At 30.4% G+C, this 17000-nt stretch overlaps 1 protein-coding gene across 13 annotated transcripts in view; it reads right to left on the reverse strand.

Annotated features, from left to right (window-relative positions):
- The window catches only part of LOC146529629 (zinc finger protein castor homolog 1-like), a 78536-nt gene that overhangs the window by 10772 nt on the left and 50764 nt on the right, over nt 1-17000 (reverse strand). For all 13 annotated transcript variants that reach the window (XM_085201489.1, XM_085201487.1, XM_085201484.1 and 10 more), the window contains exon 7: nt 16816-16882. In XM_085201489.1, coding sequence (XP_085057615.1) covers nt 16816-16882 — 67 coding nt within the window. The remainder of the gene's footprint in view (nt 1-16815; nt 16883-17000) is intronic.

Raw genomic sequence — 17000 nt, forward strand, 5'->3', positions numbered from 1 at the left:
AATATTTAATAACTACCGACCAAGTCTCTATCATTCAAATCGTAGCTATTTTTGTAGTAGAAGAGTATCAAGCGGTGTTTTTAAGTCAAAAGGAACTTAAACTAGCTCGTGGAACCGGCCCCTCCCCACATCAAGTTTTGGAGTATCAAATAAATTATTATGGTAATTAATCAATGTTTTCTCCAAGTCACTCTGGGCTATGCCATTGTGAGTGATCGTTGACTCGTCTACATACATTACATCACAAAAGTGTTTTTGTAAATCAAGTCTTTTAAACGACGCCTGATTTTATCTGTAATATTGTATCTATCGATATTATTAAGTTTATTGCGTTGGTTGAGAATATTCGTGTATTGTATTGTACTGTTATATAGCTGCAGAATGTGCAGTGGGTTTAAATAGTTTTTATCTTTTAATGCTAAATTATAATAGTAATATTAAAAATTTCATGAAAGTAAAGAGCCCAGAATTGAACTTGTATTTGTATGGCAATGTAGATTGTATGAAAGAATAGAATTTTCCTTGTTGGTACACTAGTAGACGCATGTCGAAACACTACCTCTTCGTCTTTTTTACAGAACAGTTTTGAAAGACGAATTAATACCTATACTTATGTAGATTAGCGTTCACAACACAATGGACGTTAACATACAGCTTGATAATTTTGGTGTGTTACATAATACCTGCATGAATACTCGTGATTGTAATAATAGACGAAGAATAGAGAGAGCTGCTTATTATAAATGAGGGAGAGATCACTTGTTCTTAAGTTTCTTGTTTCGAGGTTCGAGCGTTAATAGCTCACGATTTTGTAAGTGATTGTGCGAAAACTATATAATATATGTGTATTGTTCCGTCGATACGTGTGTGAAGCGGATTTATTGCCTTTAATTCGTGGATTTGATTAGAATGATAGCCGGGGAAATATGAATTTGGAACAATGGGGCTTTGTTTTAGCTTTATGCATGAACCATATAATAATTGTTGTTAGTTATTTGTAAAAAAAATCGCTTCATTATATTCGCGACGAGATGTGCCAATAAAAAATATTCCATTAGCTAAACAAAAATATTTGTATAGCAACTCTAATTTACAAACAACAAAAGCACTCAAAACGTAAAATAAAATCTCAGACAGCCATAAACGTAGTCCATCAAGCGTTAAAAAATTCCGACAGATCTTAAACCAATTTCAATGTTATGAACTAATTTTCTCAAATGTGAATTCACATCATCTCATTTGACGGCTGCTACAAAAATGAGATGATGGTGAAAACAAAAAAGACAATGGGCAAGAGGCCGCATCAGATAACGTTGGACATAATAAACTAAATACTAAGGTGGTTTTTAGGAAATTTCGTAAGATATTGTGTTGGTTCATTCAACCGAAACAATGGGGTCCTCATAATGTTCTATATAATGGTTTTTGAATTCAACCAGTGGAACCATACGTTGTGATCGAAAGTCCACAGTCTTATACAGAAAATCGGGTGTGTCCTTCCACGTATATGTTTAAACGGCTACCGATTTGACATTAATACAATATAGCAATCAATAGAATTGAAGGTGACTAATGATTTTGTCTAACTTCCTTGAACTTACATTATGTTTCATTTGAAAAATATATTTTTTTTAAAATGGAATGTATTATTTATATTGATTTACTTATATGAATAAAATGTATTTAAAAAGTTTTGAGGTATCACTTAATCTTAATTGTTTCAAACCTCAACTACCAAATAGAAAACTTTGTGCACGATTGCCTAATAATCAATTTGAAATTTCGAATATGCGATTGACTTTAAGATAAATTTGATGGATTTACTGCACCTACATACCTATATCGGTCCAAGATAATAATTTGTCAGATTTTTTAAGGTTGATTTTATATTGTTTCTTTGATTTTAACTTAAAAATTATTGTTTTTTTATTTCTATTAATGGCTGAGTCGTCAAAATTTATTTTTTATAAGTAAACGACTCTAATAATTGTATTATTAGAGTCATTTGTTTATTAAATGTATAATGTACATGACAAAGCAAAATATATTTAAATTAAATTACCATTTTTCTATTAAGGTTACAAGATATCAGCCACAAACAAAAAAACTAATGTTTTACAATTCCCTGACATTTGAATATAATTGAACGTATCCTTTCACTAATATTTTTATAATTAAAAATAAACCAAATAATAGTATTTACAAAAAGAAGTCGTCATTCACTCGCACAATGAAGTAATATAGTTCTAATAAGAGCACGTTTATTTCCCCTTGCATCTAGAATCAGATTATTATCAACGAGTTCAATAACTGCATCATCAATTCTTCGCATCCGCGCTCGGTCTTCCATCTCAATTGACATTTATTCCTTGCGAGTATCTCTAAAATGTAAATGCGGTTATACGCACCAACTTATGGGCACTAAATTTCTCCGTTTCCAAAACCATCGTGAGCTTTATGGCGTCGAGTTAAAGTTCACCTTCCAAATCGACAGCAGTAACGTTAATATGTCTTTCACCATGCGTCTGAGTCAACTTGATACATAGTATCGATTGGTTTATTAAGATCATGTATAGATGCTAGAGATCTAAGTATAATGGTGGGTATATTATAGTAAATTTCATAGCGCTATGAAAGAGGCAATGAGGCGGGGCGATAAGTACGTACGGACAAAGATCGGGCTATTGACACACACTGTAACCACCTACTTTGGTTTTATTAATGAATGTCTACAAGTTCGTATGTTAATAGCAACGTCAATTGATGTCTTATCTGCAATATTGTAATTACAATATTTTTAATGAGAGAAAATTATTACCTTACATATTTAAATATATTGATAAGTTATTTAACAAATACATATTTTTGAAATTTCACAACAAATTATACCAACTTATTATTTATTAATAAAAAAACAATTACAACCCCGGCTTAAATCAATTGACATTAATAATAAAACGGAATCCACTTGAGACAGCGTATATCATGGATCGCCGCGATAAACAAAGCAAAACGAAAAACTTCAAGATATTAAATGATAAAGAATATAAAAGGAAACGAGTAAAGTTAAAGGAACATGTTTTATAAAACACATTTCTGAGTAAGATATCGTTTATGGAAGTTCCTGGATATCTAATTGAATTAAAATAGAATCATACGCCCGTTTTGTAACGAGATGAGTCATATTCATTGTTCGTTACGTTAATATGTGAGGGCTACACAAATTTTACAGTAGAAAAAGAGGAAACAGTACTAAATTACACCTTAAAACTTATTATTAAGATTGATAATAAAAACAAAATGTAAAAAATGTTCATATACGCCTAACTTTTATTAAAATGGTTGAAATATCCAGAGATTGACGATAACGGAACGGGTCTTTATTTCTATCGGTTAAAATATTTGATCTCAGATTTAGAATAATATTTTTCCTGTACAGATAAAATATTCATATCTCATTGTTATTTCGCACCGTGAGATCTTTTTGTGTTGGAACAGCGAGTTCAGTAATAATTCAAATGTATGCCAATTCCTTTTTTGTTGGTTTGTTTTGTCGTATTTTTTCTGTATGCGGTTAATTTTTATAGCTCCATAACATATTTTCGGTATTGGTTAAACAACTATGATTATAATAAATCATTTATCATTCTGTTTATAAATTGAATTTCGTTCTTAATGAATATTTATATTTAAAGAAATTAATCTACGTAATACATTTAAATAAAATTCAAAAGAGCTTGAACCTTCTACTATGTAGGTTTGGCAAAGAGAGAACATAGTGGCGAAACCCAGCCACATATATTTTAAATGAGAATCGAATCTACAACTATCGTTCACAGCACCAACTACTATTCCTACCAAACCATATCAGAGCGACGTTAACTTTGTTAAGTGAACAACAATACTTGAAAAACTTTGAAACTTCTGCCTCATTAAGGCCATTACTCACCAATGATTCGCATTGTATCATTGGATGTCTAATTATTCATATTAAAGTACGTAAAATCCATTAATTACTTGGCAATATGACGGGAGACGTTTACACAGAACGGGCGGCCATAAACCCTGGTCGGCGGATGAAAGGACGCTGATAATTATGAACGTACGCATGCGTAGATCAAATCGGAGACCATCGATCGATTCTGGATCTAGATATGTTACTATCGATCCTCAGTTACATGTTCTACTAGCAACTGTTCCGACCACAGATAAAATACTTACGAGGTTTAAAGAAACACAATTTATCTTTATCTCGAATAATACTTTAATAGCAGATGTTACGTTTAATTAATTTGTTTTTTAGATTGGAATTCTCGTTTTCTACAACATTAATAGTAATCGCAATCACAATACACAATAGCGACGGTAAATCTTCGGCTTTGTTCGTCTCAGTCCCGCCCAGCGCGGTGATTGGAGTAAGCGATTCCGTATGATCTTGTTTAGTTTTTGCTCTGTTTACATTGCCTTGAACATCGTTCTACGTTACTTTTCGTTCATTTAGTGCCTTTTTTTTTGGTTTATTTCTGAAATGGCATTGCAATGGTGGTCAATTAGAAACGTAACTGCCTTTTTTGTCTAATTCAACCCGATATGTATCGGAATCTTGGACGTAAGTGTTTTAATTGGTGATGGGCTGATGTCAGCTTTTAAGATAATTGTTTGAGCGTTTTTTGCGTTGTTTCGAATCCTGTACATTGTCAAATACCCGATTAGTTTTTTGTGCGACATATCTTTGGTATTAGCTTTATTTGTTTTGTGTAAAAAAAAATTAACTAAATAACATTTCTGTTTAGGTATCTCATTTTGAAAGGAATTGTATTTTTACGATGTAATTCAGTATTTATAGTTGTTTCTGCTGTCGTGGTAAGAGGTTGTTCATTGAAAAGGTACAATTGAAAATAAATCTGTACGCCAATTAGCTTCTACGTCGATTAAAAACATTCCCAGTGAAAGTCAAAGAACAATGATCGATAGGCTTAGGTACCGAATAGATAGTAATTGATTTTACGTTAGCAACATATTGTGTATGTATTAGCAAATAAATATTTGATATTATATATCTAGTATGATTAAATTAAATAAATGCATCGACATAATTAATTCATCAAGTAGATATAAAGTAAATAATTTGGACATATATGACATAGGTATCTTCATATTCTTCTAATTATATGTTCGTTTAAAAAGCTAGGTAACGAAGTTTTCTTTATCTAGTTCACGAATTGCGTTTGTGTCATACATGGAAAAAATACTTTATATGCCTGTGGCACTTTTAAATAAAAAGAAACTTTAAAATTGTAGCACTTTACGAGTATTCTGTTAATCACGAAACCTTCTTTAATATTCTTAAGGATTTTCGAATGAACAATCATTGCGTTTGATAAGTTTATCCTTAATTGATTCCCAGGCAGGTGATATTTGAGACATGTTCACGACTGACCAAAGATAATTTATATAACTGATAAGATAATTTGAAAAGAAAGGAAAAAACATAGCTTCACGCTTTTTTTCGTATACCTTTCTGTAGCTCGGTAAGGAATATAGTCTAAAGGCACTCTGTTGCCCAGGACGTGCGCCCTTAGTTTACCAGAGGGAGAAAATAAAAAATATATAGACATTGCCTCGCATGGGAATCGAACCCACAAATATTGTTTTAGAGTCAGCGAATATACGCATTAATTATTAAAAAAATGATTAAATTTTTGCTCTTACAATTTCAAATATGTTATTTATTGTCAAGTATCGAATATCATATAAATAATTAATAATTTTAAAATTACCATAAAGACCATAGACAAGCAAATGGCTAATAAAGCAATATTTTGTGTCGTCTAATATTTCTTAGAAATTCGAACATTATCTATGATCACCAGACTAAACAATGAATGGCGATATCTTATAGCAATAGCCACTTTTGCTAAACGCGTAACACGTACGCCATATAAAAATTTACATAATAAACTATTAAGATTCTAACGTGTGTTGCTGTTTACGTGAGAATCTTTTGACACCATTATTTTTTAATTAGATGCGAATGTGGTGGGGAACTTGGTGTGGTGGTGGTATTTTTGAAAAATGCGGAAGCAATAATTAGTGAAGTTTATTGTTTTTGAAATATATTAATGCAATAATCTACAATAATTCTAGTTACAGTTCCTCTTTGTTGAAAATTCAAGAATTTTAGTACTTGATCCAATAGCATTTCATACTAAAATGAGGAAATGTATTATTATAACAATTGTAGATAGAACCCACGACCACCGTGCTTACCACCATTCCTTGTCTCACTGCCCTATGTGCACGTAATAGTCATATACATATATATGTATGTCTTTATATAAAAAAACAACTTTCGAAAATCACTAAACACCTACCTACATTTAAATGATCATAATTTGAAAATTGATATTAAATAATAAAGAATATTAATATTAAGCATTGAATACCTCGAATTAATTTGCAAGATGATTTCTTATGAACCAAACTTGTGTTGTGTCGCGGTCGCGTCGTAAATAAAGAAAATTTAACTGCGAACAAACTTTACTTATTCGGAGAAACCTAAGTTATTGCGGCTCGGACACGTAATCGAAAATCCGACGCCGTTCCGATTTTACAGCTTTTTATCTGGACCTCGGTTTCGCCTTGGTGTTGCTTTGGAAGTGACTTCGAGGCATAAAAGAATATACTGTTGAGTTTCTAGTGTTGAGTTTTGTCACACAATCGCAGTGTCTCGAGTTCAGATGATAAGTGGAGAAAGAAGTTTCAAATCTATTACAAAGATCTAATATTTATGGTAAAAATGCTTGAAAACAGAACATTGCCTATTGACACAAAATTCTTTCTCCTTTCCCTTACAGGAGAGCGTGAAAGTAAACACGTAGTAACACTATAATATCAGGGTTCTTTAATTAATTCTGTGAATTGTACTTTTCGCTTGATGCTATTTCTGCACAGAACATTCTTTATTCAACGCCGTGTGATTTAAAGTGGGAAAAGGTAATACAACTTTTTTACAATCACAGTAACTCAAGTGCCACTAACAATGGATGAGCTGAGATAACACTTGGGGCAGTTTAAATAATTCCATTGAATTTGGTACTTTTCACCAATTTGTAAATATTTTCCACGTTTTTGCTGATACTGGTGCTGATGGATTTTAGTCGTGTTTTTAAAAGGACGAAAGTGATAGAAGAAGGAATTTTTATTATTGTGTATGGTTATATGGGTCATAATCAGAAAAAGTGTACATTTTGTGTCTTTTCTTGTCCCGCTACTTTGAATGCGTTTTAAAAATACAATTTCAAAGATAATTTAAATATTTTGCTATTTAAGATAAATTTACTTATTAACTTAAAGATTTTTGTAATATTTTAAATGTTTTATGGCTAATAATAGTATTTTTTGTTAGTTGCAAAAAACTTTTCAAAATGCTTCCATACAATTTTTCGTGTCCCATTCACCACTTTACTTTTTAAAAATTGATTTGTTACGAATATTTATGGCTTTATTTGATTTCGGATATATTTATATTACTTTACTTTATGCATATTATTAAATAGAACTACTTTTATTGATACATTATTTAATAAATAATATATATTACTTAAGTAAATTTGTCCCAAAATATTGCCTTTTCGTTACTCAGGGCTAGTAACGTACAATTAAATTATGAACGCAATTATTTTGAATGGTATTTAATATTAGTTTTTATTGTGGCACCATTATTGTAAACGTCAATGCTATCGTAGCTACAACCAGTAATGTTCTCGCAGCAGTAGAGGGGTTCAAATGTTTTAGAGGGAATGCGTGAAATTACATCTCAGGGTTATAAACGGCTTTTATTTTGGTAAGTATTCTATAATTTTGTTTTCTTGTTTATGTTATTTGCTTCTTTTTACAAAATCTCAAAAAAGAACTTCAGTGCTTGCACATGCAACACGTGGCTTATGAGCAAATATTTAAAAAGGTTAGAATTTCTCAGACTTTATTCTCAATTTCGTTATATTTCGTTACGTAACGAAACTGAGAAAATATGAAGCCTAGTTCATAATTACGTTACCATCGGAAGATATGTATATAAAAAAAAATATGAAAAAAATAATTAGTGACTTTTCATAACGTAAACTAACCAAAAATAATGATTTTTAAGTTTTTTACCTGTTTGCTTGTTTGTCTAATGTGTTTGTGCACGCTTATCTCAGAAACGACTTAACCGATTTAGTTAAAAAAATTTTTTATTCTTCCTGAAATTAGTTATTATTTTGTGATTACTATTTTTTTCTCTGGAGATAGTGAATTAATAATTCTGTAGCTCAGCGAGTGAGGCTTTTATTTAAAAATAAATACTTTCTGTACTAGCGTTGTTAAAGATCTAAACAATAAACATGAAGTATTATTAAATACCTATTGATAAACATTTTTTTATTTTTAGTAAGCGTCATGGCTCCTATATCAAATACTGAAAGATAAAGAGAACAGATCAAAAAAGATATAGAGAACGTCTTAAATAGACCAATCCTATTAAGTATGAAGATATGCGGAATAAATATTTACAAAGAATTAAACTTAATTCCAGTGATAACGACTCAAATTTTGATATATTTTAAAGTGGATTTAATTTAATCATTAAGTTTGTGATTTCTAACTAGAAATATAAGTTTATTAAGTTACGAACTAGCATTATTATATTGTTAATATTGTCACTTTGTTATGTTTTCTTACATTTATAACCTGTTAATTCAACGATTGAATCTTTAAAATTTTCATTTATGTCTCATTAAATAAAAAAAAACAATAGTTTTATTCATATAATATTCTTATTTTGTTGTGTATAATGCCTTATGTCATCAGTTTCGTAACAAATATTATCAGTGTTGTTACTTATCAGTTACGTTACGAATTCGAAAATGTCCACTTTTCTGATTATGACCCATATGGGAAATTTTAATACAAATCAAAGGAAATATTTTATAGAAGTAGGTAGGTAGGTAGAGCAATGTTAGTGTTGAGTCACTAGAAAAATTAAAATAGTTTATAGATAGATAGATTTTTTTAAAATCAACTAGCTATCTACTTCAAACCAGGTCTAGCTAGCCTCATCAAAGACAGCCTCACAAAAAATACCTATAATATTATACAAAGCTTTTAATATTAACAAAATGGACTTTCGAATACCTTCCCTTGCATTTGAACTTAAGAAGATACGAGTACTAGAAGAGACTTTTTACAACAAAAAGATACGACGCTTCGCCGGGTCACATAATGCATTATAATTTTATACAAAGATACTAACTGCGAGCCAAATGAATATGCAAAGATGCGTGTGCGATTGAGTTATTGTAATAGTGTGGTTGTGTGTGTGCAGCTGTGCTGGTGTGTGTGTGTAAGGCAGTGTTCACATTAAATAACATGACTTTTGATGTTTGGTCCACATTGTTGGTGAGGAGTTGTCTTTAATGAAGGCTCGAGGATTTTTTTCTTTTAATGGTTTGATTTGATGGATGAAAAAAAAAAACGTAATTTGTCTTTTTGTATCTTGTTAAGACAAAATTATTTTATATTTTATAAAATGTATATTAATTTTCAATTACAACATAAATATTACATTTGAATTCCATTTCTCAAAAGGTCATAGCATAATGAACTTGTTATTAAAAAAAACCAACCAAAAAAAAAAAACAAAATCGTACCACCCGAGGCCATGTTAAAGGCCCTTATCACACACACATGGGTATCGGATGCATAAAGAAATGCATACTTTATGACGTCTGCTCACATTCTGCGCGGTGCCACAAAGAAATTATACGCGTATTAAATCTGTGGAGGTGTTAGTCTTTTTTTTTTTTGTATCTACCTTCATACAGGCTGTATAGGTTTACAATGAATCCTGAATTCGTTTCGTATGGTCTACGTTAATTGAACAATTTATTTATGTGAGAATTAATCTATGCTCTATATTAATATTATTGTTTATTAGGCTGAAGATTTTGTTAGGTTGAATGCACAAATCTCAGGAACTACTAAAAAAATCTTCGTATTTGATAGTCTTCTTATAAAAGAATACTATATATAGCTTATATTTAATGTTTAAGGTTTTAGTTTTGATATTAAAAGCTTTTATATAATAGCATCGTTTGAATCTAATGAAGAAATATATTTAGGTAAGTAAAAATTGATCGCCTAAGTACAATGATTATTTTCAAACTATAAGTGTATAGTAAAATGTTTAACTAACATACGTAATGAACACGGGGAACGGAGTGTCTTATCACTACCTAGGGAGCCTTCTTTGCCTACCCTGCGTAATACAGCGTGAAAAAATAACTAAAAGAAAAAAGACAATAAATGACCATAATTTTGAAGCTTTAAAAGCTCACAAATATCATCTCCACACACTCGCTGTCCAATTCAAAGGATACGATGCTAATTAACAAAGGAGTGAGCAGCACATGTTGGCACAATGCTCATTCTGTTTCCTATGGGCTGTAGGAAGCTAGGGCTTGTTGACTTTTGTAATGGCTATCCTACAAGTTAGTATGTATGTATTGCGTTTAATTTTCTATAACTACTAAACTTGCTTGGAATTGAGGACGTAAAATGGATTTTTTTTTTTTTTTAATATAATTTTATAGGAAATATGAAAAATTTGTTGATGAATTAGATTGTAAGGTATTTAAAGATATGTAAGCAAGTCTTTCTTTGTCCATTTTGTCTTGTCATATCTAAATTAAAGAAATGCAAAGCTGGAACCACAACTTTTTTTAATTAAAATTTTCGTTTACTTTATTTTTATAAAAATATAGTAACACCGCATTATACATAGCAGAGTAGGGAAATTGGGAAACTAGTGTTAAGACATTTCTTTGCGTGTAAAGTGGATCTCCTCGTGAACTCACCGCCACGCTTTGCCTCATCATCAGAGCGAGGAACTGAAAATAATAAATATTTTATTTCCTCGAGTGGGAATCGAACCCACAAGTTGTTGCATTTACAGTTGTACGCTCGTGTCCCTACGCAATGACTAGCCTTGCTATTTATATATATAAAACAATATATTTACTTAATTTTATATTGCTTTAGCATTTAAAAATCAAAATAGAAGCAAACCTACACAATTAAATACAATAAACGAATTAAACGGCAGCTTCACTACGAGTTTTATTTTACGGCTTATTTCGCGAGATTTACAACACTATAAAGAGATCCGCTAATAATCGTTTTATTACACGAATCGATATGGAAGAGTGATTATAATAATCGATAATTAAAAGCTCAATCGATTAAAGCAATCTCTATCGGGTCTAAATTAGAAAGGATGTGATCATTTAGTTTTGTTTTTTAATGTAATTGTAAAGAGCGAAACGCTTAATTAACGTGGTTCTGGATGTTTTAATATATTTTAGAAAAGAATTATTTATTATATATTTATTATTAGAAGAAGGGTTATTAAAAAAATTTGAAGAAAAATTAAAAAATGTATGAAATTATTATAAAGAAAATAAAACTATAGCAGTTCTTATTTTGCGATAGTAAAACATTTTAAAATTAAAATTAGTTATTTTAATAATGCTTGTTTCTTACCACGGAACCCTAAAACAAATCTATGTTTACTGCGGAAACCAATATTTTATAATAAATATTCAGAAAACTTAATAATCGTATGATAGAAGCAGTGTTTTAATAACCGTAATTAAAGATTTTTTTTCATAAATTATTACTTTATCGCCCCGGGACTAATTCAGAACTAGACAATGATGGAAGATATGATTCACTAGATTATAGAAAGAAACAAAACATGTGGGAAGTATAGGCAAAAGTAATGGAGGCGTCATTGGATTATTTATTTTTGTTGAATTCATTTAAAAGATTGTGTGTGAGAAAAGAGGTTTGAGGTAAATCTTTTGCTTATCTTATTAATAAATCGTAGTATACCTGTAAATTAACTAAATTTAGTAACATTAAATATTTTAAAATGAATATTTGTATACATTTCTATTTCTAACTTTAACTAAATATTTATATATATAATTAAATTATTTTCACTTCACTGCTCTGGTAGACGGCAGATATTGCGGCGTTAAAATCCGCCACTCTACACGCAATATCTTTAAAATTTAGCATTACGTGGGGAACGGAGTGTCTTAACACTAGGCCTTCACCTATTCCTACGTAAATTCAAACAGGGAGAAAAGTCAAGCATGATTGTGTGTACTAAATAATTAAAATTATACATACTGTTGAAATATATTTAAATTTTACATTAAATAAAAGCGATTGTGTTGAGTGACATTATAATTTGACACAAATTTCTTAGAAAGCCCTGAATCGATTGTCTATATTGAATGAGAATGCAAATAAGCTAGTGACTAAATAGCGTAACGTAGTGTCTAGAATTATGTATTCGTTGTGTAGGTTTATGTACAATTGTATTTGTCATTGAAATCTATGGAGCGGGTATTTGAATGATTGTGTAAAACTATTTAGCTTCACGCTACACGTACTTGGGAGGGTGGTTAGAGGGAACCTGGAAACCTAGTGTTAAGACATTTTCGCTGAATTCTGAGGCGTTGCGTGTTGAGTGGCGGAACTCAAACCGCGCAACGCACCGCTTTACCTCATTACCAGAACAAGTGAGAAAGATTCAAATTTTCGAAACAACAACTACTGTGCGATAACTATAATTTCCACGCATATATCATTAACCCATAATGAATCCCCAAAAAAAGCTTTCCAAAAAGCACTAAAATCATTTACATACTACTTTAAATAAGTTTAAATAGGTACGTAAAAGTTAACTGTTTGTTAATGATATACAACGCAAACACAATTAAAATATTAGTGAGTTACCGCCACAGAGTATAACGTTTCTCCAAAAAACCGTGGATTCTTTGCGTGTAGCCGTGAAATGTGACGGGGCTCTAATTTATTCTGTGATCAGCTATTTCGGTTGTTTCATGTTAATTATCGATGGGGGACAAATATTTAATGATTTGTACGTTGAACTTTGGGAAGAAGATATTGTGAAAAGTAAGTTGAAAGTAAAATGGGAAAAAGCTTTTCTAATTTTTTTTTTATATTAATACCAAAAATTTATTATATTTTTTTATTGAATATAATGATTATACAACTCACAAAAGGTGTGAAAACTTGACGCTCTATTATAACTTTTTATTCCTTTTTTTTCCTAGCCTGTACTGTCCCATGGGATGGGCAAAGGCATCTCTCCATTTCTTCCACTCTTGTCGTTCTATATATTCATAAGTTATTTACCTACATTACACATGAATCATAAGTTAAAACAACAACAGGACAAACAACAAAACGACACTAAATCTGAATCAACAACAAGGAAAAAAACTAAATTGCATTCATCTAGTTTTAGGTCCCTTCCTCTACGGCCCCTAGCTGTAATTGTGGAAACCTCAGCTGTAATCTCCTCAATAGAACGAATTCACTCAATTGAGTCTGTTGGTAGCGTTAATATACAATTTCGTAATGCTATACGAGTACGACCCAGTATTAGATCATTTATTTCTATGTGTATTTTTGTCGTGAACTAAATTGGTAAAGGCGTGTTTGTTAAGTGAATTTTGATTGTTTTGTTTTGTTTTTTGTTTAATGTTAATTTGGGAATGTTGGATAGTATGTAGTTCGTGTAATGAAAGCTTTCTTCTTATCCCACTATCACACTTTCTTTCTATCCCACTAATATTATAAATATGAAAGTTTGTGAAGATGGATTTTCGTTCCATTTTCACGCAAAAACTACTTATTTTGATAAAACTTTAAATTATATTATATCTTATACCTCAGGATAAAAAAAAAGTAATTTGGTTATAATATAAAAATAAGTTTAAGCGGGCGAAGCCTCACGTGGATCACTAGCGTTTAATTATTTCTTAACTTAATACAGGTATTATATATTTATCTTTTCGTTAAATTTTAGCAACTTTGTTAACTAGAGCACAATCTAAGTTATCATCTCAAATAAGTTTCTATACAAAAGGCTCGGGTGAAGGTCGACGTAATTACACGAATTTAATAGCTTTAGGTTTTTTTATCTACGATCTGATAATTATCATTAACACCTGATGTGAGATAAAACTAAACTACTGTATCTTAAGATCTTGTGCGTTACAGAATACGGACAGCTGCCACTCTAAGAACAAGTAAAAGTTACTTGCCACTGTCTAACGCTGTTATCTAAGTATTTTATAAGCTTCACCCTCTAACCCGCAAAGCAGGATAAGCAGAGGGAACCTGTGAACCTAGTGCTAAGGCATTCCGGTACCATTTTGTTATTTGCGTTCCCTTCTTTCCTTTTTGCAAAATCAAAAATATGACAAGACAGAAACACAAAGACCGTAAGGTAGTTGACCGCAAACAAATAAGTCTTTATTCATGACTTCATGAGAAAAATAACACAGAATATTCGATTATCATATAAATATCGTATTGAAGATCGTTTTACATAATTTCGTGAATCGATTTAAGGCTTCAGTATGTACAGAACAATACAAAAAATTCTATGAAAAACACTTTAGTGATTAATGACAATATATTTTATTGTAAAATTTAAGTTAAATATATTATAGGTATATCAGAGTTTACTAAGAACATAAGAAGAAGTGGAGAACGGAGTGTCTTAACACTAGGTTCCCCCTGATTACCCTGCTGTGTGCGGGATATAGTGTAAAGCTGATTATGAGAGCTTACTAGCTCGTTCCCAGAGTATGGAAATGAAAATTTTAAATATTTCATTTGTTCGCATAGGAATCGAACCTACAACCGATCGATCGATCGCGTTTAAAATCGCTCGCTTGTGTTCCTATTATTTCACAATTTTATCATACAAATCGTGCACATACAAAAATTACATACAATATATTCCGACTTGCCCTACTTGCCATCTAGTCCCCCTGTTCCCGGTGGGGTACGCAATAAGCAAATAGTTTCCCATTTACGTATAATAGTTCGCTTCGGTGCGTCCGGCGTACGACTATTTGCTTTATTGCCGTGCGAATGCATTGGGTAACACCTGAATTGCTAGCTATTATGTATTTATATGGGTTTTGATAGATAAAAGATAAGTATATGTTGCGTAAAAAGATAGATAAATTGTTAAAATGGTGGAGGAACGTTTAAATTTTGTATTATAAAGATATATGGTATTTTAGTCATGATTTCGAAATATAATAAGTTTAGTAATTTAATGTTGTTTTTAGCTAACATAAGTAATGTTAGTATTTATAGTCATTTAATAAGATAACTAAATGTTATTATAAGTGCGCGAAAAATATTAGTATATTTAACAATTACTTAATTATACTTGTTTGTATAATATGTCCAAATAAAATGCTTAAAACGTAGAGCTGAAGTTCATAACATGATATCTCTATGTTTAGGAATTATGGTCATTATATGATGACTATGAAAGAATTTTTCATCTTTTTTTACACCTTAAAGTCTAGGCAAACAAAATTGCGGGCGACGACTAGTTTATGTATATGAGTACTTTGGTTAAATGTAATTTCTACATGTAGACATAAAAATTCCCACAAGCTCATTAGCTGTTTGTTTTCTTATATTATATATCTTGTTTTAGTACTAAAAAAGAAAAGAATATAACAGAATTTCTTATAGAAGAATAGTAATTATGCACATTTACAATTTAAATATTTTTTTTACTAAGCATAATTAAATAATTCAATTGTATTATTTTTATATAGTACATATATTTAAGTACGAGCGAATGAACAAAAAGTATTATGCCAATTAACGAAACCAATTAACTGAAGATGATAAAAAAAATATAATTTTTCACACACAGCCTATTTGAATAAATACATGTATAATTAATTTTAAGTTTATTTTTATATCGATTTCTTATTTTATCTTATCTTTTCGATATTATACAAAAATATTTTATATAGGTCTCAAATAAATTAAAAAAATTGTGTCAAGAAAAAGAAATATTTTTGACAGTTCACTCACGATTATCCTCGGGCTAAACACAAGTTAAACAAATTATGAAATTCGATACTAATAAATGTTTTAAATTTTTTAATAATTAATAATAATATTCAGTGAACAAGTAAATATTTGGTCTAAATGAGAATCGAACTTACTTCTGACTAAGCTACAATACTCACCACTAGACTATTACATACATATTTTTTTCCAGTGGCTTTATTATATTTAAGTATAAGTTATATAGCTGTAAACTAACCGTTTGTAGCACTAATTATGCTCGCGACGAGAATGCAATTATCATAGTAGGTATATATGTCATGAAATTGTTTACACAGCCTTGTGTTTCCTTCAATTAGCGTTAATTTGACGGTTTTCACTTACTATTAGTGTTGTTTAGTCATTTAGACATATCTTAGGAGTTGTTAAGCAAAATTAAAACATTTTCCTTAAAATTCCTTATTTAAGAGTAAAAAAACATATATTTTCTTATTATTATCATGTTTTTTAAACAAAAAATAGTTCTGGAGGCTAGATTCTATAAAAAAAGACAAAGCTAATTCTATAATGTCTCATTTAAAGACATTGTTATTTTGTCACTTGGTTGAAGATGCAAGATGTATGAAGATGTTTTTATACGCCCTAAGCCGCTTCCCTTTAAGACGTAACGATCGAGTGTTCTACGAATGCGTTTACAATTAATTCTTTGAACGATTAAGAGTAAGAAGGGTTTCTTGAGAACTACATATTTCAATGTATCAAATGACATAATTGTATTTTTGAACCAATCTTTTAACTAAATGGAGGCTGTAATTAGATATTTGTTTTAAAATGTTCTGTTCTTACCACTGGCCTGCAGTTTTCTTTCTTGTGAGTCTTCGGCGTCCATCATCGATTGTTTTTGGAAGAAATTCTAAAGGAAATAAATAGTTATTAATATATTTTTCAATAGAAAAGTACTTATATAAAGTGCGTGTAAAAATTAATATAGTAGGATTAGAAGCCGGGCCTCTTGGTTCGTTTAAGCAGTG

Source organism: Heliconius melpomene, chromosome 18 (assembly GCF_056956725.1).
Source record: "Heliconius melpomene rosina isolate 202511_hmr_F chromosome 18, ASM5695672v1, whole genome shotgun sequence".
Taxonomy (NCBI): Eukaryota; Metazoa; Arthropoda; class Insecta; order Lepidoptera; family Nymphalidae; genus Heliconius; species Heliconius melpomene.